The 24,389-nt window shown below is 41.8% G+C and overlaps 1 protein-coding gene across 7 annotated transcripts in view; it reads right to left on the reverse strand.

The window, feature by feature from the left end:
- Window positions 1-24,389, reverse strand: part of slit2 (slit homolog 2 (Drosophila)) — a 103,274-nt gene that overhangs the window by 72,004 nt on the left and 6,881 nt on the right. For all 7 annotated transcript variants that reach the window (XM_080302458.1, XM_080302454.1, XM_026170980.2 and 4 more), the window contains exon 4: window positions 20,367-20,438. In XM_080302458.1, coding sequence (XP_080158584.1) covers window positions 20,367-20,438 — 72 coding nt within the window. The remainder of the gene's footprint in view (window positions 1-20,366; window positions 20,439-24,389) is intronic.

Below are 24,389 nucleotides of genomic sequence, written 5' to 3' on the forward strand. Positions count from 1 at the left end.
CAGGGCTCAGTTGTCTTAAAGTGCCCTAGGCAAGATTTTCTGCAAAGTTTGATCAAGCTTTGTCTTGATGCATGCTCAGTGAGCCAGGTAAGGAAATCCCAAAAAGTTGATCAAGTTTGATCAAGCCCGGTTCCCTCGTCTAAGAGAAGAAATGGAATGTGGGATCCTCACATTGTAAACAGGTTAGTGAAGTGCAATCTTTATTTAAAAAACAAAAACAAACAAAAGAACAGAATAAACCACATATAATGACCTTTCCCCCCCTATTTTTCATTGTTCCATCTTTGGCATGTCTTTCCATTAAGTCAGATAGAAATACACAAGCAGAAAAAGATTTGTTCGCTGTCACATTTTTTTACTTCGATCGATACGAGCTGAAAGCAAAGGCGAGGGAGGAATGGGTTGGGTTCATGCAACAGAGGAACTGAGCGGTGGAGAGAAAGCAACACGAAGACAGGGTTGAAGAACGATGCTGGCAAAGAGAGTGGGGGGAGGGGGGAATGGGCATGTTATGACATCAGATGTCGTTAACCAATTAGGCGGGGTGTTGCAGGAGAGTGGTACCAGAAGCCACTAAAAGCCCCACTGTCACTGACCTCAGGAAGAGAGAATTTAATAACAATCTCCCCTTTCGCTTCATCCTCTCTCTGGCCAGCAGCCACTTCGGTAACGGCGGCTTTTGTCCTTCCTGAGCTGCTGAACCCTTATTTATGTTGAAGCTGAGCAAACCTGCCCATCTGGAGAGTTCGAAACCTGAAGCCCTGGCTACTTAAACCGAGTGTCAAGACTGCAGATTATTTGCTGATCGCTCCTCAGTTTCCACATGACCAGATTAGCAATTAGCTTTAATGACCTTCAGTCAGAAGGTGAAGCTGCAGGATGATCTCATTCTGGTTTTGAATTATTTTTTTCTTTTTTGAAGAGTGGGGGGTGTCATCGACACTTGAGTTTAAGTGAAGACCTGGAAAAGTGTCCGACTACGTGCTTAAAGAGGGGCACTGCAGTTGAAACTGCATGAAATTACACAAACTGCAACGAAGAAGGATTTACAGTATGGCTATGATTCATTTCACTACATTAGAGGCGGAAATCTCTGTCTTTGAAACTGTCCTGCTAATGTAAAAAGACAATCTGTCCCAGAGCTTATAAGCATTCTCACAAATACAAGTGTAGCTGCTGCGCAAGAACAGCTGAGCTTTAGATTGCTCCAAAATCCCCTGTGACCATGGGTTTGGGCCAGAGGGGTGAAATAAACTTACCACCTGCTACTGGTAGTCCACACACAGACACACCACACACACACTCTTTTCTCTAACATCTGCCACTGCAGTCCCTCGTGTTTTACCAACACCGGAAACTTTCAGACTAATAGTCACAGCTCAAAGCAGCACTGCTTACAGTTTCCCAGCTTTTAATGGTTGCTCGCCTTACACCATTAATGCATATCAATCACCATAAACACACACACACACACACACACACACACACATGCAGAACGCACAGACAGCAGGATTTGTATCAGTGAGCTGTGAATAACAGCTCTGCACCGAGTGTTCAGCTGTTAAAAGTTCAGAGGGAGAGAGCAGAGTGATGAAAAGGAAAATAAAAGGAGGGAAAAGGGGGATGGAGGAGAGGAGAAGTACCTGCAACACTCAGGTGATTGCAGGTAAAAGAACAGAAACACCCTCGGAGACAATGCTGCGGTAAAACTTTGATTTATGGAGTGGGGTATGCCTTTTTTTCTCAATGCTGCTGAGCAGAGATAACATCTCTACTAAACAGTAATTGGCATCCGCTATAAAAGTGGGAAGTTTTAAAGTTATATTTACAGCAGCTCCACCAGGAGGTCTCTCCATCGTCAAACTGCAGATGACAATGCAGCACATTTACTGATGAACTTGCTTTTATGGCTCAGGCATTCACAACAGTTGGCTGGAATTTGCGAGACAACCTGTTTAGCGCACAAAAAAGTGACTTAAGACACTAAATGTTTATTTACATGTAATCAATTTAAACCACATTTCTTTCCTAATCTTAACCAAAATACTGTTGACACTCTCTGTGGTTAGTTTTGGTTTCTAGTGTGAGAGACGATGTTTTGTTTTAGCTACATTGGCTCTAAATGTTGTCCAATCTCATCACATGACACCTAGGACTCTAACAGCAGGAAATATAAAGTTAGATTAATCACTCAAGAGAACTACATGCACGTGCCTTTTTAAAAAAAACTGGCTGAGGTTAAAGGAAAATCAAACATTTGATTGAGATAAATGCTTTTTAGAGGCCCGTGATTGAAGACATGGAAAGGTCATAGTTCACATAAGAGGATAGATATCAGCTGCGCGTGTTAATTAGTATGAGTCTAAACATTTTTCTGATTCTTTAATCCTTTAAAAAAATATTTTCTATGTGTAAAAACTGTAAATGTAAACAGTGGGCAACTTGAATACTTGCAGCTTTTGTTTAAAATATTAATAAAATAATTGACTGTATTTCAATTAAATGTTAGAGCAGCCAGTTTGTAATTCAATAGTAAAAAATAATGTAATTGAAGTCAATAAAACACTTTAAGACATATCTCTTTCTTTAAAATATGAATGCAGACGATTAACTAATAATTTAGTTAATTTAAAAAAAATCACCAATTAAAAATCTAATAGCTGAATGATCTTCTCTACGCAATCACACTGAGTATTTGAGCAGTTGTTTAAGCTCTGGTACGCATATATAAATAAATATGTATGAAATTTCTTCCCAAAGATTTGTCCCAGCATAGCTCATCTTTCTTTGTGTCTATCTGTGAATCACTTGACAAACAAAGCTTCTGTTACTACACTGGACATGATGCAGATAGCGGTGCATTTAAAAGCTTTGGTGAAATTCTGCCTCAGATTAAGTTGTGGATCAGTAGGTTCTAATATCTGTGCCAAGCGTGCATAGGCAACGGACATAGCTCAACAGCTATACAGTGCATTGTGCACGATGAATACGCTCCAACTGGAAGTCTGGATGCACACACACAAACGGTCACGGAAGACAAACAGCGATCAAACGTCCAGCCCCATCTCATCTGACTCTCTTTCATCTTTGCATGCTAATTAACCTTGACCTGAAAACTCGCAGTGTTTAATTGCTACCATGGAAATGACTTCCATTTGCACAACTGTCCACACACACACACACACTGTTCAATTAGAACCATCCATTCTGCTTGACTAGCAACAGTCATCACCATCAGTCTATCAGATATCACTTGTCTCTGTCTGTTTCTGCACCGCTGGTTTACAGACATGCAGACGGGTAGAAAAGTGTGTTCAAGGTGCAAATGTAAATTCAAGTCTTTCACCTAAGTAGAACTTTCAGCACCACAGTAATGTATAAATAATATTTAATTAAAAAAACGTAATATATCCACAAGCTAGATTACTACTACAACTTGCTGTCTGTCTAAAATCATGTAGGTTAAACAGAAAACCTATGTAAGTATGTAATACAATGACTAGAAAAACCTTGGTACATTTGCTTCGTCACTTGTCACCACTGAACATCTGTGATACATGTGTAACAGAGAATTTTGATGATGCTAAAAAGAGTTTGCTGCGAGCAAACAGACTTGAAAAAAGAGATTTGAGAGTTTGAAGGTAAAAGGAGTCACAGAGGTGAAGACGGAAGAAAAAATAAAACCCAGCTAATTCAGAATGCTATAAAAGTCAGCCAAGCCAACCCAATGGCTGCTTTCTCCTGAGAAAGCTGATTGAGAGAAATGAAGCAGAGATAGGAGCACTGCCATAATTTTAGAAATGCAGATCCAAACTATTTTTCTTCCTCTGCATCAACCAGCTGCAAGATGATTCACAGAGACAGCAGCTTACAGTCATATACAGGACGTGCATGTAGACTTCAAATGAGGCTTGTCATGCCTACAATGCTGAACTTATAAACCCCCATAAACCTGCATGGGACCAGCATGCTAAACCCACAGACACACACACACACAGTGGGATTATTACTTGTGGTTTATGTCTGAACATGCCAGGTTGCCAGGCGGTAATGTGTTGTGGTTAATAACCCTTCCTCTCATCCCTCCTTCCCTCCTTCTCCATCTCATCATTCCTTCATCCCCCCCCCCCCCCCCCCCCCCCACATGAAGACTGCTGTTTGAGACTCACACACACACACACACACACACACACACACACAAATCATCTTTACAACCAGGCCTCTAACTTGCTTGTAGCAACGTTAACTGCCGCTGGTTTGCCTGGAGCCTCTGCGGATTGTATTGATTTGATCTGGAGTCAATGCCAGTCAGTAGGCATTGAGGATTTGAATTCTGCACCGAAAAGCCCAAAAAGATTCTCCAGCCTGAGCGAACTATGGGCTGTGTGTCCTTATTCATAACGGTTTAGGGAAAGACTATTATTTCTGTTGAATAATCAAACTTTCACTGTAATAAACTCACAGAATCGACAAGGTTAAAACAAGAAAAGCTTTTGGTTCGCAATGTGAAAAAAAAGCCTGCCCTTAACCGGCAGCAATTTTGGATGCCTTGAAGTAATGCTCCTCTTTTAAAAAGTGACAAAATCAGGTGTGGTGCCAGAGTAAATACAGCTTTGCCAGCAAGGAGATCGTAATTTGTGTCCTGTGTGGCCCTTTGCATTGATTATTTTGTTTTTAAATTGTTTCTTACCTTTACTTTTTACTTTCTGAAGATGTTTAGTTCAAGAGAAGACTGCAGTTCCGATTACAGTACTGACCTTTGTCGCAGCATTGACCTTGCACTAAAAAAGCACGGTCACCTGATGCGTGTACGTAAATGTGACGCCAAAGACATCATTTAAAAGTGTATGTGACAAGCTGGGGGTGAGAACCACCCATAAACCCAGCGTGTCATGGTACTAAGACCAAAGGATACTCTGTCGGTATCTGTAAGACACCAGGGATTTCTTTTTTTTCTGTAGAGAGCAAAGGGGTTTTGTACAATTGTGTAAAGTTTGGAGGAAAAGCCAGATGTGATTCATCAAAGGGACTGATGGGCAGGTTAGCAGTCAGTTTGTGTCCAATTTCCTTATGACCTTATGGGAAAAAGGAAAACAATGGAAATAGAAGTTTTACTAAAAAGGGGATTTCCACCTCTCAAACAGTCCAGTGTCTTTTAACACAGCAAAGGCAAAATCCTCAGCTGCTAAGATGTCTGAGAGAGACGAGGGGTTACCTAGCAGGTCACTAAGGTAACCTGACAGGAATCTTATGTGCTCTGAATGCGTGCACACGCACACACACACACACACACACTGATAGTAACCCACCCACCCAGAGTGCTGCTTGTAATTATGAGCGCTGTAAAACAGGCTGACATCATAGCTTTGGGCTGCTCATTCTCTCACCGCCTCGCTTTCAGACTATAAAATACTGTAGTCTTGTGAGCAAATTCACTGTTCAGGTGTCTGACTTTTTGCTGTTGCTTTTAATGAGCTGGAAGAACTGAGTCTCTTTAAAAATAACAGACATTATTGTATACATAACGTCCTACAGAAATTCAGGTTTGACTACATGAACTCATTGTTCAGGAAACCAGTTTGAGATGATTCGAGGAAGCAGTCATTTGGGACATGGGTACACTTTGATTATAAAGGGATGGACATGGTTAGCAACAATACTACGATAAGCTATGGCATTAATTAAATGATGCTCAGTTGGTATTAAAGAGCACAAAGTTAAACAAGAAAATATTTCCTATATCATTACAACACCAGCATCGTGAGCAATTGATACAGGAAGAAAGGATCCATGCTTTCATGTTTTTTACACAACATTTAGACCCTACCATTAAAATATCACTGCAGAAATCAAAACTCAGCAGATGAAGTAACATTATCTGTCAGGAGTGTCAGTCAGTGTGGTCTTCTGCTGCTCAAGGTCTGCATATCTTGCTTGTAATGAGTATATATTTGAGTTACTGTAGTCTTGCTATCAGCTCAAAGTAGCCTTTCCATTCTCTCTCCTTTTCTGGCATCAAGAAGGCATTTTCACCCAGAGAACTGCCGCTCACTGGATATTTTCAGACGATTTCTCTCTCAGATGACTCTCTGTAGAGATGACTGTGTGGGAAAAAGCCCTTTCTGAAATACTCAGACCAGCCCGCCTGGCACCAACAACCAGAAAACAGTCAAAGTCACTTAAATCATCTTTCCTCCTCATTCGGATGCTCAGGTTGAACTTCAGGTTGAACTTCACCTACTGCTCTTTGATTGCCTAATAAATATTTGTGTTAATGAGCAGCTGAACAGGTGTACCTAATAAAGTGGAAGTATCTCTAATGACCCACTGCATCAACCCTTTTTAAACTCCACTCTCAGTAACGTTTTAGGAAAATGCACTTTCTCCCAGGTTATGTGCGTTTGCTATGGTTGCTCTTGAGATTCAACCAGTTGCAGATACTTGATAATCAGGTGGGTCGCATGGCTAGAAAACAAAGGTGAAGCTAACTGCAAAAATGCGTATATCAACTCAAACTGCATCTATTCCTGAAGTAAATGAAAGGAAACTTAAAAATGTAATTAAACTAATTAAAAATGTGAATAATTGGTCTCAGAAAGCCATCAGCATGAAAGCTATCCTGACCATTCTGCCATCAGCCTACCTGCTACTACTGCACTGCTGTCTGCCTTCTGATTTAAAAGATATTTTGTTGGAGAGAAAATAATTTCCCCTTAGATTGTAATTTTAAATTCAGCTTTGTTGTATGGGAAAATATATCTTTAGGAGACAGTACACATACACACACACACACTCATAAAATAATTTAACAATGAACTCATCGTCTGGTGGAGATAGTGACAGCGGAAAGAGGAAAGTGATAAGAGTGAAAGAATAAATGAAAGGAAATTTGAGGCATGCCAAACTGTTTCCCACCTCCTGATACTGAGCTGAAATGTGAAGACAGGCAGGCAGACTTCTGATTGAAAACACTTAAAATGCACTGACATGTCACGAGTTGATAAGTACAGCCCGAAAAGAAAAACTGCCGCAATATAAAACAGAGCTTTGACTAAAAGTGTTCTGAGGCTGAGGATGAGATAAAGATGCATGAAGTGGGAACATGAAAGACAGACATCACGTGTGTCAAAACTGTGACAAAACATCTTAAATACTGAAGCTCAGAATCAGAATTTGGTGTTAAAAAAACATGTTAAAATTTGTCTTTCTCGTGCGGTTTCTCTGCCAGTGAGCGTTCAGGTCGCAGGTGACCCTGATTTCAATTTGGTGCGCTTTGGCCCAGGAACGGGAAGAAACGTGTACAAACACACGCTGTCCTCTGTGTCTCCTCTTGTTGCTCTCTTCTTCGTGGCTCCCTCACTTCTGTCTGCCAATATGTCGTAATTGGATTTGTCTGAACGATAAAGATCTCTTTTTTGTATTACCATCACATTTAACCTCATAAAGGTCTGCTATAAGCAGGAATCCAAACACATGCCAAAAAAAAGGAAAGCGCGTGTGTGAAATATTTAAGAGGGCTAGTGTCGGGGAAAATGCTGTATTTTGTTTTTGGGAGAGGAAAAGCGAGAGAGAGAAGCTTCAGTACGATAAACCACAAAAGCCCTCCTTCGACTCGGCCCATTTAGGCCCATTTAGACACAACGCACTTGCAAGAGAGCGAGACTGAAAGGGTGGGGTGGGGGGGTGGGGGTGCAAAAGTGAGGAAGTACATGAGCCTCAGTTATTGTTACTGCTTGACAGAGAAACAGAAACAGATAGACAGATGAAGAAAAAATAAGTGTGAGGTGGAAGGAGTGATATGAAATGATCAGAGTCCTAACTTGTCTGCGCATAGTTTATCTGATCACTCTTTCAGATAGCATCTGTTTAATCCTGTATTACCCAATCTTACTGGCATCCTCCGTGTGTATGTCAGTGTGTGTGTTCCCGAGAGTGTGTGTTCTTCAGTCTGACACTTGCTGAGAGGTCAAAGCTCTCTTGAGCAGCCGTCCAATTACGGAGGGCATGGTGTTACCGTAGAGATGAGAGAAAACTGTAATTGGATAATGACACATCAGAGTTGAAACCTGTCATTAGACACTCACAAAGACACACGTGTATGCACACACGCGCGCGCACTGGTCGAGCACCAACCTGTGATTACAAACCTGCTGATCCATCACCAGCCTCCAGCTACGGAGCTACAATGTCACATTTCTCTCTTTCTTGCTCACATTACTCTTCAGAAACCCTTCGTGCTCCATCTCTAACGGCAAAAATCACATTTGTTTCATATTTGAATATGTTTTTGTGTATTTTTTCGCTCCTTTGACGTTAAAAAAATTGCTTTTAAATTGGTTTTTAAAGCTTAAAGTTTTCTCAAAGTGTCAGCGAATGGATCTGTTGTTGTGGGCCTGAGCCCTCACATTATGTAAACATAGTGCGTTTTAATGAGCCTGGGTCGCTCTGGTCACTTCAAACACACTCAGCTTTTGGTGAAATAATGTGAGAGGCTCTAAACTTGCGAGCAACATCTCTGGGAGCAATCACTGGTCAGCTCCCAGTTTCCTCTCTTGGTTTCTTCTGCATCATTACCATGGATGAGGGTCTTGCATAAGCCTCTCCAAACCAATGTGTAGGCTCGGGGGAAGAGAGAGCTGGGGAGGGGAAGTGGAGAGGGTGTGTAGGCAAGAAAGAGTATGAGAGGGAAAAGAATTAAGAGAAAGGTGCTGGGGAGAGAAAGGGAAGATAATAGCAGTAAGGGGAATAAAACGGGGGCGCAAAAAAGACCAAGTGAGCAGGAGAGGCAGCTAGGGAGGGCAGTGAGGTTTTCTTTTGTGGTGATTGGAGAGTGACAGGGGTGCCAATAGAGTGGCCAGCGATGACGGTCCCACTGGAGAATGCCGGCTATGCCAGTGGAGTGGCACTAATGGAGCCAGAGAGGGGATGCAGTTGCCTGCCCCGGAGGGGTATATTGTGCAACTGGACAAGGCAGCTTGACACGGAGCCAAGATGGAGGATTAGAGGGGAGGGAGGGAGGCACCCAGGACAGAGAAAGACAGCCATGTTAGGTCTGCTGACTGATTGACATAAACTCAGCTCTTTCTGTCTTCCATTTAACTGCAGGCGAGCCTCAGAGAGCACTCAGGGTTTCTGGTTTTTGTCCTGACGTATTTTCTCACTCAGTGTTTTGCTACTCATAGAGTTTCCTGCCCAAAGTGTGAACATTGCAGCTGGTTGTCAAGCACAGTTTAGCTGCATCTGATCGCAGGAATGTGTTTGCTAATGAAAAAATAACTAAGATGATTTTGTTTCTTTCTTTATTGTTCCAAATGAATCCATCCATCCATTTTGTTCTGCTGAGCAGCACCAGGAGACTATCCCGACTGCCACAAGGAGAGACAAGGTACACCCTGGACAGGTTGACAGTCAGTCGCAGGGAGACAGACAACCATTTTTACTCACATTCTCACATCCAGTTAACCTAACTACATGTTTTTAAAGGGAAGCTATAGGACCCACGAGAGTCCTGATTTGAAATCAGGACTCTCTCTCAACAATGCTAACCACACCACCATCCTGGCCACTCCAAAATAATATTTTTAAAAACTGATGGTATGAATATTACTTTAACTCTCACCACCTTTATAGAAACACAAACACACACACACACACACACAACAAGAACAACAGCAACAAGTCCAAACACACGCTACATGGATGCACACAGCAAGCAGAGGTCAATATTGATGAGTAGGCATTTGTTTGATTGAGGTCAGCAGAGGAACATTGATGAATTATACTGATTACTCCATAATCTCTCCCATAATTCACCAGCCCTGCCGTCTCATCCATCAATATGGTGTCTGGATCTATAGCTCCAGATACCCTGAGGAGACCAACCACCACAGAGGGGCTGTAAGATGGGGGGATATACATCCTGCTGGCTCTAAGCTGCATAACACCGGCGTTTACCTCGTGTTATTAAGTTAAACACTGTGGCTAATGTGAATGAGGAGGGGAGAGGAAGTAGAGATAATAGAGAGTGAGGGAAGTAAAGAGGATGATTTAGGCGTTTTTGCTGGGAGGAATTGCCGCACACCGTGACCCTTAATAACACACAAGCAAGGTGAAGAAATGCTTTGATGATCTCGAGGACCTCACACACACCCACACAGATTCACACAGAATCTGTGCTCTTAACTACCTGCTTCCAGGTAAGCTCTTCCTGGCGTTGGATAGGTATGTAACCCCCCCTCCCAATAATCCACACTCGGGTTACACACACACACACACACACCTGGACACTTCTCTCTGACAGACTTGCTGGCTCCAAGCTTCAGGCTACCTGCCATCTACAGTAAGCACTGACATACCTCTCTCCTCTCATTTCCACAACACTCTTCCCTTAGTTCTCCACCTTTCTTTACTTTCGCTGCCCCTCACTTTCTCCCACTCCCTTGCTTTTTTTTCCTTTTCACGACTAGCTCACAATGGAGACGGCGCTTCTTTCTTCGCCCCGGTAAATTCCTCCCTGGTCTCTTTTTTTTCCTTTTTTCCCCGCACCATTTAAGAGAGCAAACACGTCTCTAATCTTCCTCTTAAATACCCTTCATTCATTCGGTCTGTATCCACCCCTCCTCTTTCTGTGTGTTTTTCCAGGCGTAACTCTCACTCCTTGTGCAAGTTGATGGGCAAAGCAGCGCCATCGCTGCTGGCATGTCCATTATCCTGGATATTTCATTGGCTGACGCTGATGATCCCTGACCTTTGACCTTAGTGGCCTGAACTTTGACACTCACACGCCCTGGGCGGCAGGTGATTAATGAAGCTGCTGGCAGAAGACCAAATCAAGTAGTAAGAAACGGAAATTTGAAGGAAGATAAAACAAGAAAAGTTTAAATATTTAATAATATTTATTAAATCCCAAACGTGGGTAGAGAGGTGGTAATTTCAAACGAATGGTAAACATGAAACATGAAATCCATAACTCGCGGAAAGTTTGCCTCTTAAACTCTAAAGCCTATATTAAATAGAGTCTATGCAATGATTGAATAATTGCAACCAAAAAAAAAGCCATCCAGTGCAACATAAGACTAATCAACAGTACAACAGATTACATCCTGCAAAATTACTATTAAATTGGATCACAACAAAGCTGAGCAGCATAACCTTTATGGAGACAGACTTATTCCAGTCGGTCTATTAGATTCAATCTGGTCTTGCTAGGTGGACCTAATTAGGTCCTGCTGTTTTACACCATTAATGCAGTGTTGTGCTACTAAAAAAAATGTAATTAAAAAAGCTTCAAACACATCTGCGCACACTTCCTGAGCTCCATCAAGAAACAAGTATGCTCTGGTTAAAGCCAAGAATTTTCATATCTTTACATTCTGTCTGTATAAGATAATCTTTTGTGCTGGTGCCCTCATAATAATGCCAGCACGGCTCTGGCAAGCCCTCTTTCAATCGCTTGAGAATGAATTACAGCATTGTGTTGGGATGTGAATGGCCAGATCACTTCTTAGGAATGAGTGGCCTTGAGCAATTCAGAATGGCGGGCGTGTGATTCATACGAGTGAGTCAGTGACACTCAACACCTCGACACTGTTGTAACTGTTCGTTTGCACTCAAGGTGAGACATAAAGTGTACCCAAATGACATGGGAAATGTCTGAAAACACACAAAGTCGACCACAAGAAAGCAAAATAACATCCCCCTATTCCCCCTATCCCCCCCCTTCGGCTGGAGTCGATGTGTGTGATCCAAGAGTCCCAATGAAAACATTTCTCCGACAATATGTCTTTATGCATGCTGAAAAGATCTGAAAAGAGCTGTTTTCTCGTGTGTGTGCGCGTTCGCTCCGGATCGAATGTGTGTGAGAGTTTTTATATCTGTTAAAGCGCATTCAGAGAAACAGGAGGGGGCAGGAAATATTGCTGAATGGTAAATGCGATGTGTTTGTGTCAGTGTGTGTCTATTTTTGTTAGACAGCAGGGAAAGGGGAGGGGTCACCCGCAAGCGTCTTGGGCTGCAAAGGCTTAACTTCATTTCCTCAGAGAAACATAATGGCAGATATTTGCATATCGTATGTACACAAAGCCAGTGGCCAAACTGTGCTGCCAACAGATACGGATCTTTTTAAAAGGCAGGTCGGGGAAAAAAGACTACAAGTAAATAATTTGTAAAACCACATTTTGTAAAGTTAAAAAAATGAACTTTGATGCTATAAGTTAGTTCAGTTTATACCCAAATAGACTCCTTGTTGTGCATATTTTGGTAAATTATTCACTGGCTCTTTGGCTAATTAGACACTGCACCTGAAATCTCATAGACTCACTCTATACTCAGCAGCCACTTTATTAGTTACAACTTACTAGTACCTCTGTTAGAGCCCATTCAGAAGTTTTCATGGCATAGATTCAACAAGGTGGTGGAAACTTCCCTCAGAGATTTTAGTCCATATTGACATGACAGCATCACACAATTGAAGCATCTATCCACGATGTGACTGGTGAGCTGGGCTCAGGTAGGCTGTGGCTTTCAATAATCATTTGGTACCAAAGTGTGCCAAGAAATCCACTACAGCCCCACCACCAGCCTTAACCGTTTACACAAGGCACAATTGATCAGTGTTTTTAACTGAGACTCATCAGACCAGGCAACATGTTTCCAATGATCTACTGTTCAGTTTTCAAAGATTGTCCAAATTGTAGCCTCAGTTTTCTGTTCCTGGCAGACTGGATTGGACCCGGTGTGATCTTCTGCCGTTGTAGCCCACATGCTTCAAGGTTTAATGAACTGAGCATTCAGAGATAACCTTTTTCATTCCTTGGTTGTAACAAGTAGTTATTTAACAGTGTGGCCATTCATGAAATCAAATCCCAGTAGATCAGCAATTTCTGAAATACTCAGACCAACCAGACCACATTCAGTGTCACTTGATGCATCTTTCTTCCCACTTCTGTGGTGTTGTAATCTACTACCAGAGTACAAAAAACATCTCACATTTAAGTTTAGTGCGTATATGTGATTGATTATCTTGTGCATTTTATTAATTTGTTTTCCCGGACTCTTCAATAAAAGTAAATTATTGGATAATGACATCAATGAAAGCCACAGGCCAAAAACACATTGGTTAAGTTCCCCAAATCAAAGAGTATAAAAACAACTCCCAGCAAATCTCTTGCACAAACAGCTGTTCCATGTGGGACTTTTCATTAGTAAGCATTTAATTTATCATCGTTTCAGTCAGCGCGAGGGAGGACACTTTCCCTCCTCGGCCTTTTAAATCACCACGTGCTTAGATCTCCTGATTGGAACATTCCTCACCTTTGACCTCTGCTGGTCCATAAGGTCGTCATCTCTGTGGCAACTAAAATGCCCTAACGCTCTCTGTCTTAATTAAAAAACACTATTTACTCAGAGAAAATTTCATTTTCTTTACCTTTGACCTCTCACTTCCTTGTGTTTTCTCCCCCTCCCTCTCTGTTAGTTAACGGGGAAAGGCAAAATCTTATGAAAGATGCATCGATGCTGTAGTGCAACCATTATGATAGGCCTGTCGTCTCGGGCGAGTTTGTGTGTGTGCAGCAGGGTTAAGCTCTCGCACAAGACAAAGCCACAACCTTCAAGGCTGCTAAGCAACACTGCTGCCTGGTAAAGCCTCATCAGGGCACCGTTTAGCAGAGGATTAGAGACTATTACACACACATAAACACACATATATACACACACACACACCGCAAAACGTTGTTTCACCAGCTCATTAATTCGAACCTCGCTTTATTTCTGCTTAAATGTGCGAGAGACCTGACGTTCCACCTCTCAGTCAACTTTTCGATGCTGATTCTCCTTCTCAGTGGAGAGACAAGTGGTTTTTTTCCTCCACTCATAATTTTTGAAATTGATGAAAACCTTTGCTGTGTGCTGGAACAACGTGGTGATGAGATATTTTAAACATAAAAACTGAACCAGTTAGTAAAACTTAAAGGTCAAGGCTTAAAAAAAATAGAGACCCAGCAAATATCATTGTCTGATTTTTCTATAACAGTTTGGCTGATAACCCAATAATTAAATAATTACGTTGTATAGTAAATGATTTGATACCAAAGTGTAAATGCTTCGTGATGATGGAAGTGAAAAATAAACTCTTATTTTATTGTGTGTATCTCTCTCACACCAGAGTTTCGTGTTTTGTTTGTTTGACTGATGGTGCTTCCCCAAATGGGTGCACGTTAAACTCCTGTGTTTTCCCACATTTGCAACGGTGTCATCAGTCACCTGCAAGCCCACAATGGGACAATAGGAAGCTCAGAGTCGAGCAAATTGCCTAAAAGTAGGTTTTATGTAGTCTACATAAATCAGTGTTTCATTTCTTTTCCACGTAATACATGTTGCATTTCAAAATGAAAAAAACAAACATTCTTTGACTAATACATGAATAACATTCCTCCATCATGTTTTCTGTCAGACTGATGTTATTTTAGTTAGATTTTTTTGGCTCCCTTCTTCTGAGCCTGTCATAGTTTTCTACCGTCGTAACACAATACGCAGGAAAGCTAAAATAAAAATAAAGAAATCTCCTGTAGTGGCACCTGCTAAGCCATTGCTGTTGACCAGAAGTGTCCACAAAGAAAAAACTGTCACATGAATCTAGCCTCATACTCATACTCTTCAACTGTGGAAGCAGTGACCCATTCTCTTATCCTCCCATCACCCCATCCCTTTATCAACCCGTCTTTCATCTTTCCCTCTTTCATCTCGCTACTGAATTCTGTCCAGCAAAGGCAGACAAGAGACAGAGGAGAGGAAGCAAACCTAATGTTGCACTGTGTCTGTATGCACCTCTGACAAATCACAAAGGCTGTGGATTGTTTACAAAATGCATCAGAAACAGCTGTTCAGTGGTGGTTACGAAACAATTATTATATAGAAACTATAATATTTCAGTGATCTCAGCATAGCTAGCAGATATCTATATCCAGTTGAGCGCCTTTGTTATCGTTTATGACAGATTTTAAAAGGCTAAGAGGTTAAATAGAAACTAGGCAGTGGTTTCAAGACTTGCTGAGCATTTCTACAGGAATCAGTGGACAAAAAGCAGAATTGAAAAACCAAACATTTCATCTGTTTCCCACAGGTATTCAATGGCTGGCTAGCTGTCAAAGTTCTTGGGAATACACTTTCAATATTTAAACATATTAGAAATATATTTTCTGGTACAAATCAAGTAATATATAAAACTACCAGGAACATTTTTAAAAAGACGTAAAGGCAAAGGAGCAGAAATAGGAGAAATGCACCATTCTAACTTTTATCTTTTATGTTTATAAGTCTATTCAGATAAAATTGTATGTTAATAAAAAAAAATTGTTAAAAGGTGAGCAGTAACTTGAAGACCTGACCATATTTGTGACCTTTTCTTGTTCTGTTGACTGAGCACTGTCCTATTGACCAAGACCAAACCTATCGTCCTTTTCTATCATTTCCTGTTTTGTGGTCAGAGGAACCCAAATTTGAAATTCTTTCTGGAAAACATGGACACCACTTCCTCCAGAATAAAAAGAAGCGGCACGATCCAGCTTGTTATCAGAACTCAGTTCAAAAGCCTGCAGCTCTGATGCTATGGAGGATGCATTTGTGTCTATGAAATAGGCAACTTGCCCATGTGGAAAGGCACCATTAATATTAAAAGTTAGACAAGTTTTAGAGCAATGTATGCTCCCATCCAGACAACCTTTATCTGAGGAAAGGTTCTGCACATCTCAGTGAGACAATGATAAAACTACATGCTCCATCTTTTCCTACAGCATGGGTTTGTGGTAGAAGCGTCCATGCACTGAACTGGCCTACCTGCAGACCACAGCTTTGGACATTTGGAGTATCATGAAACACAAATTACAAAAAAGAAGACCCACGACTGCCGAGAATCCCCTATCAGACGTTCTGCAGACCTGCAGATTGTCGCATTGTTGGCTTTTCACACATCGACCTGGCTTTTTCAGAATTGAGGTTTGTATTGTGCTGTTCTGTTTCTTTGTTAGCTTTTCTTTATACTTGATCTATTATTAATTTTGTAATTTTGCTTGTGACGAAGGTCAATTTGGAGACCTGATGGGATGAAGCGTGGGGACCTGCCACAGTCAGAATGCATAAAACGGGAGATTTGTGCCTGTATGTGTATGTTCCGACCTTGTCTTTGTTTGGCTCAGGTAACTTTTGGTTATTGCCCACTGCAGTGAGATTTTACTAGCCTGTCTCTTTTTACAGACTCCATCTAATGAAGTGGCTCTGTTTAATCACAGTTTCTATAGTTGCTCTCTTTCTCTGAACAAACAGTCACAGCTGTGGCCCTCAGTATTATTGCAGGGTGGATTCAGTGTTCAACAATAGGCCAAGGGGGAAAAGGAGGGCTGTGTGCGTGTGTTAGAGACAGACACAAAGAGAGAGTTTTCTGGGGATATGCCCACCACATGGTGTCTCCAGATGTGTGTGTGCGTGTGTTTGTCTTCATAATCTAATGCAGTCTGGGCCCACGGGTGCTGGGGAAGCTGCGATCATGTGTAATGTGGGAGGTGAAGGATGGAGGGGTGCAGACACAGGTGTTGCAAATGAAAATGATGAAAAAGACACACGACTTTTTATTAGCAGTTAGACTTGCTGTTCCCTTTTTTATGTTTATGCACATCACATATCCACGACAAGCATGTTCAAACTCAAAACTTTGTTCTTTAGAAGCAGCTAATTTCCATCCAAAAAGCTGCAAAATGTTCACTGCTGGATTTCACTGGTTTTTAGCCATTATGGAGGAAACACAGATGTCAGTAAAGACATCAAAATTTACATAACTCTAGAGATATAATAGCTGCAAGCACAGGACACGCCATGAAATTTTATGGTCTCATCCTAACAATTCCTGTGATCTATCCCATTCTTCTACTTCCACCAACGGGCCAAAATTCTTAGAAATCTGGAGAAATATGTCAAATTCTTCAGTAGGTTGGCACAAAATTTGATACAAATATCCATGGCAACCAGTGAGCTACAGCCTTTTTGCCCAGTGACAACACTTTAGCATGCCATCCTTGCCAGGTAGCATGCTGGAAACATTTTTTTGCAGACCGAGCTCTGCTAAATTGTCGAGGGGACTGTCAAACATCACCTTTGATGCAAGCAATATGATAAAACATCTGACAAAGCATTCAAGGAGTTTACTAATGCGAGCAACAAGTAAAAGTGTGAGAATATGTCCAGAGACAACCCACGGTGTGTAAAAATAACATAAGCTCTTACCAAGTACACTGTTTTTGAAAAGCAGCTATTGTCAGCTGTAGATAATACAGGGTTTTATTGTCTTCTCACTACACTGGAGCACAAGTATGAGCATGTCAGCTGTCACCACATCACAGAAACCTTCTTTCCAAAGTTGCAAGGCTTTAGGAGAAAGCACACAGCAGCCTTTTCTAGGACATTTCGACCTTCGGCTTCACGGCTAATATTTGGACGGTGTCATCCAGTTTAAAGTTTAACCGAGAAATGGATGAATGAGAAATTCAGTGATCAGAGAGACATTCTGTGTGCACAGTATAAATATTCATGCAATAACTGGGCCACTGCAGGTGCTTTTGATGATATGCTTCAGTTGTGAGTCATTTGAAAAAGTTGTGTTCATATTCCGTTCATGTTGTATTCTAGCACAATAAAAAACAACTGGGTTTTTTTTAGTCTAAATATTTAGTTTGATAAAGATTTGAAGCAAAAAAAAACAGCCTATAAATATTAAAACAAGACCTGCACTATGCTGCATTCTTTCACTGAGCAAAGGAGGCTCCTATTTGCTTCCAAATATCTGCTTAAAAACCTGCGTGACAACATGCTATCTGTTCTTCCTCCATTTCTGTTCTTCCTCCAGGCATGCCCACCAGGTTGGGCATGCCTTAAACGCCTCACACAGTAGGCATCCAAGAGGCATTTTAATCAGATGCCCGAATCACCTCAACTGGTTCATTTTGATGCGACTCTACTCTGAGTCCCTTCTGACTGATCAGTGAGAGGGGACTCATCCCATCTCCATAGCTTGCATCCGCAATCGCTTTCTTCCAGTCACTACCCAGAGCTCGTGACCACAGATGAGGCTAGTGATGTAGATCAACCAACAAATCGACAGCCATGCTTTTCTTCTGTCAGTGTCTTCTTCCACTCTCTTCCTACTCTTGAACAAGACCCTGTGGTACTTAAACTCCTCCACTTTGGTGCTCCACCCTATTCCATCTGAGACCCACAGCCTCAAACTTGGAGGTGTGAACCACTCGAGTTTGAGCTGGTGAAGCCAACAGAACTACATCATCCTCAAAAAGCAAAGATTAAATCCCGAAGCCACCAAAGCAGACACCCTCCACTCCTGTCTGCGTAGAAATTCTGTTCTTATTAACTATGAACAGAACCTGTGACAAATCCAACAAACCCACGGGAACAAGTCTGAATCATCTCCAGCAATATGGATCAAGGTCTCCCTGCAGTTCTACAGTAATCAAATGGTGCGTAGCATACTAAACGAATTTATGTAGAACATCAGATGGCACAACACTCTCCAGTGTGCTATATGCCAAAGTTATGTTACCCTTACTATTGCAGGTTAACAAAATTCAGGCATGATTCATGCTCAGACTTGTATTTCACTAAACAAACTAACTGCACAAGTTCAAAGGCATCTCTCACACCTAACCTCAAAACAGTTTAAATTAGTCCCGAATGCCTTAAACCGCTGTGCTGAGCAAAGATTGAACACATACCATAAATACTCCTGTACAGACACACAGACACACACATACACAGATTTTCCAAGCCCCAAAAACAGTGAAAACATAATTTTCATAATAGCAGGTTGAGCAAGTGTTCATTTATAGAAGTACTGTTGCAAGAACCAAAGCCGGTCAAGTTAGCACATACCTACAACCCTCAATATAAAACTTAACAAGATCCCACTTCAGAGGTTCTCAGGGGTTTCTCGTTGCGATTTCTAAAATTAAAATAAACTGTAGGGGGTGTAGAGAAGCAGACGTAGGATTTAATATTGACCAAACAGCCTTAAATACTATTGGCCAAACCTCTGTGGTCGCCATTCAAGCTGAATGAGTTCCATACATCTGAGAAACCTGTTTAACAGCATTTTTCTGTGGAAGTTTGCGTTTTTTTTCTTACTCTGCAGCTTAAATGTGGTTCTATGGAACGAGCTGTGCCGGTTCAGATAAGATGAGCTGCCATTGAGGGGCTCTCCTCTAAACACATACACCTGGAGGACTGAGGCTCGCACAAACACATGCATATAGAGGCAGATATACACTCGCACTCAACTTGTCTACAACAAGCTGAGCACAGAGCAATATATCCAAGTAGTATTTTTACCTCAGCCCACACGCTGAGCAAAATGCCAGCTCTCGGCCTTGGGAAACACACACGCACACATTTGCTCAAACACAGGCAGACACACACCCTTAGACACAACAGGTCATGCCCAGCCGGCCACTGCGGCAGCCGCAGAACATAAACAACTTTCACACACTCTGAATCATCTGAGCATTTCAATATTGTTTCAGATACTGTAAATACATTCAGCCACTCACATAAATATATGCAACCATAATTATTCCCTGAGACCGCAAATGACCGTGACGGGAAGTTAGTTCCCACAGTTTCAGTGGCGTTGCAGCCCAGCCCTGTAGTGCTCGGTTTGCAGCGCAGACGGCGGGGCAGCGAGGGGAGCGGAAGGTGCTCGATGACAACAAACAGTGGTTCGTCGGCTTCAATGCAACCTGGAACATTTATGTTCTGTAACGAAAACTGTTTTCTGCCCGTGAAACACAAAATGTAACTTCAGGAGGGAAACCTGTTCACTGCTTATACCAGTAAGTCGGTCATGCTCACTTTCTCCTCTTCATCCTCTCCTACACAAGCACACACAAGCACACATACACACAGATACACACCTCTCTCCCAGTGGGCAGCAGCTGTTGGAGTGCTAATCTCCATTAGCTACTGAACTGGCTTTTATGGAGAGAGCCATGTAAAATCTGCTCTCTCACTTCTCTCACTCCTTCATCCAAGTGAAACACCCAGACTGGGTCACACAGCAAAACCTCATTGTTTTTTTTTTCTCTGCTTTGCAGCATCTGCAACATACATTTTCACATAATTTTGAGTCCTATTCAGTGAACTGTGCAAACGTTGTGGTGATATACACAAACACACCATTACATGAATCCAAAGTTTATCTAGATCATCTTAAGGCTTCTTAGCAAAACATACTAATAGTTAGAGAATATTTCAGTTAACCATGGAGGGCAAACGAGTGACGGACAAAAAAAATAAATAAAAACACGACTTACAGTCTGTAAAGCTTCGTTGTTCCCAGGAAAAGCAGCTCGGGAAAGACAGCCAGATTATTCCGATTCAGGCGCCTGCAGAAATACAACAGGAATTAGGGAATAAACTCGACCTTGCTCGTTCCAAAGACTGCGGTTGGATGCTCGTACATTTGTGTATAATTAGCTGTTTTAAAGTAGGATTTGTGTTTCCTGGACTTTGTATTAAATTCTGTTACACTGTTTTGATTGTAATACGATTTGAGAGCATGAAATAATTGGGAGACTGATGGAGACACACATACGTGGTCATGCATGGACACTGAAAGAAAACGGTTATCCATGATTTAGGGGTACAACATGGCTGCCAGACAAACAGTGAACTCGAGAAGGATGGAGGGAACGCAGGCGGAGGAAGACGAGGGAAGGGGTTCAGATGGAGGGAGGGCGGAGGGGCGTTTTTGCCACAAAGACGGAGGAGAGGAGACGATGTGGGAAAAACAAACAGGCAGTCTGGCCGGGCTACCGAATGTGTGAAAAGGACCCCACTGAGTAAACAAGGCCCTCACAGGGGAAGAACTCACAACAACCCATCACGCACACACACGTACACACACACACACAGTGGAGACGACTCGGGTGAGTTTAATAATCTGGGTGCGATCATTTAACCCTGGTTGAGTGGAGTGAAGAGGTTTGTGTGCAGTGTGTGTTGATGTGTGTGTGCTTGATGTGTGTCAGAGGAGAGGGAGGCAACAGAGTGACACAATGAGAGACAGGCTGCTGAAACAGTTTAACCCTGACACAAACACACCCGTACACACTGACAGGCTCAAACGATGGATGCTGAGCTGGGTGCTACTGGATGGGAATGAAGAGAGGAGGAGGGGACGAAGAAAGAAAACACGGCAGGAACTAGAAGTTACTTCAAACTACGAAGAAAACTTGAGTGTGATTTATACAAAAAAAACATACGAACTAACAGAAGTACTACACATTTTCAAACAAAAACACCAGCTCCTTTCAAAACTTCCCCAAATCTCTTTTTCATTCTCTCGTTGACTTTTTCCTCTTAACCTTTGTCTTTCACCTCTTTTTGCATCACTAGAAGCCGATGTGGACTTAAATAACGTCACCCCCTCTGTGTCCATCTTCCACCCACAAGAGCACAAATATGTGAACGTGCCCGCGCGCACACACACACATTCACACTCCACAGTTACATCAGAGGCTGCTTAAATATTTAACGTCCCGCAGAAATGATGTTTCTAAATTATTCACTCCTCTTCCGTTAACGCTGCTTCTGGCAGCTAAGAGCCCCACACGGCCCCACGGAGAGGCACACTCCCCCTGTAGGTCCTGCCCAGCCATGAGCGCCCGTTAGTGGGCTAGACATCCCCCTGGGAGAGTGTACGGACTGGTGTTCGAGGTAGGGAGGAGGAACGACAGCAGAGAGCTGGTATGAGCTCATCGCCTTAAAATAGAGGCAATGCCGTCAGACTAGGAAACACGAAATGAAGTAGAGACAGGACACAGAGATCAAATCCAGTCTGCTCCACGGTGCTGCCGAGATATCAGTGTGTTTTAATTAACCTTTTATTCATTTCTTCACTAGAATATCCGTCTGATCATCACATTATCTATAATATATTTAGCAATTAGCAACATAGAGATTGTTCAGATTTACAGACCAGGATTCCCGTGCAGAGTTCTTCTGTTTTTCCTGCTTTAGTTCTACAAATATTATAAAAGTCTGAAACAGTTTTACTTTCCTCGCACACTCTCACACATTACAAACAAGGTGATATCAAAAACAGATCATTTATACTTCTGATGGGCAGCTCCAAATACAGTGATGTAGAAAAAAAGCAGCCAACAATTATTTTCACGACGAATTTATGCACTGAATTAATTAAATCATTGAAATTAATTTAAAAAAATTAACTTAGTTATTTACAGTAGACTGTAACAGAAACAAACCGCCTGCCATACTTAAAATAAATAAAAGGCTACCATCATACGTAACCAGACATTTCAGCCAATCATTGCAACACTGCATATGAACATAACACGAATAACATTAAAGTGCGCTTGCCACGAATTTTCTTATTTTAAACATTAAACATTGCCAAAGTTTCAAATATCGATTTCAGTGTTTGTACAAATAATTCCCGTGAGCCAGAAGCTTGGCCTTCAGACTGAGTGTCCCATTTCGGATAGCGTGTGTGTGTTTTTCTTCTCTACTCATCTCTACTTTCTTGCTGATCAAAGTTTCTGTTTCTGTAGGGCAGCCAATCAAAAGAAAGTTGGCTTCAAAAGAGGGTGGCCTTCAAGGTTGAGGAGCTAAAGTGTTTTGTTTCAGCGAGCAGATGAGAGGGAGTGAACCAGCATCCAGTATAAGATAAATAAGGATTATTTTAAACTTTGAATTAAGGAAACTCTAGTGGAGTCCAAGAATAATAGTATGCAGCTGGAAATGAGAATAAAGGGTCCAGCTGAAGTTATTATACATGTAATCAAACATTTTGGACTTCTTATGTGTCATTACACACTAGATCGTACTGACTATGACTCCCCGGCCCCAACATAAACTCTGCATGAACATGACACGCACAATGTGTCTGACGTCACATGTGATTTACTCCAACATGATATGTAGGACATTTAAAACAATCTTAAATACATTTCTGTAATAAACCACATAAATGGTTAAGCGTTGTTCATTAGAGGCAGAAATTACAAATCATTTTTCTGAGATTTGAAAAGTTCCCTTATGAAACAAAACTACTGAAAAAAACAGTGATGATTCTTAACAAGTTTCTCAGTTAAATCTGAGAGCTACAATGTAACTACAAAACATTTTAGCCTGGCTGAAATGTTTTGTAGTTACATTGTAACTAAGACCTCCAAAGTCTGCTGTTACTTACAGAGGCTACATCAGCTGACTTGGCAGTTTTCACGACTCCACTTTGCACATTTCTCACTTTGGTCTTCAGCGCTGATTCTGCTCTCAGTATTTTGTTAATTTGAACTGCTGCATTAGCCTAATTAAGGAAGCACTGTCTAAAAGATTAACAGCTCAACAGTCAACCTATTGCAAGCTCTCCATCACCACTGAGCTTGACTCGGCTGCTAACTGTCACTTCACTTTTAAAGTTCTGCAAAAAAATTTGCTTGAACATAAACTTCTGAATCAAACAATGAAATCTCTCCAGTCATGTAGTGATTTAGTTTATTTGATGTTTTTGTATATAAAGACAAATATGTAGCACGAACCAGTTCCACATGCCACACATTTATAGGCTGAACTAGTCTGCAATTACCACCCACTGTTGAGCCTTTTTCCTTCTACATCTGAAAGAACGTATCTCTATCTTTTATATCACAGTGTGTGAGGGTGTGTGTGTGTGCACAAACAGCCTCAGAGTGCTTCCACAGCCATGTCTCATTAGTCAAAGTCTGGCTGGAAGAGAATGAAGACGGAGTAGCCAGTAGTCCGAGGTGTGAGAGTCACTCCGCCGAGCTAATGTCACACTGCAGCATGGTGATAATCCCCGCAGTCATAAACAGATGCTAGAAGCCCAGAAACCGCACAGTAAACACACACTCGCAAACATGCACAGTGTGCCAAATCTCTGTACATACACACATGAATACTCGCACAAACATAAAAGTCTGACACGCACACGCAACCTTAACACCTCAGACCCATGTTGATGCGCAGTAGTACAGCCTTGCAGACTGAAAATAACAAACTGCCTCAGAAACCAATTATTACTCCACCAATGCTGCTGCAGCCATAATACACATGCTGAACTAACAGTCAGTCTATCACACACACAAACACACGCACCAAAGTTAAAACCCAAAACACTGCAGACATTTCCACGAACCTAAGAAACTGTCTCCACTCCAAAAACCACTTCAAACCGACCAGTGTGTGTGTGTGTGTGTGTGAATGGGTGTGAATGCGGTTCAACAGTTCATGTTTTCGGTTCACAGCTCGTGCATCCAAAGCGAGCCAATATCTATCACCCACCAGAGATT

This window comes from Astatotilapia calliptera, chromosome 6 (assembly GCF_964374335.1).
Source record: "Astatotilapia calliptera chromosome 6, fAstCal68.1, whole genome shotgun sequence".
NCBI lineage: Eukaryota > Metazoa > Chordata > Actinopteri > Cichliformes > Cichlidae > Astatotilapia > Astatotilapia calliptera.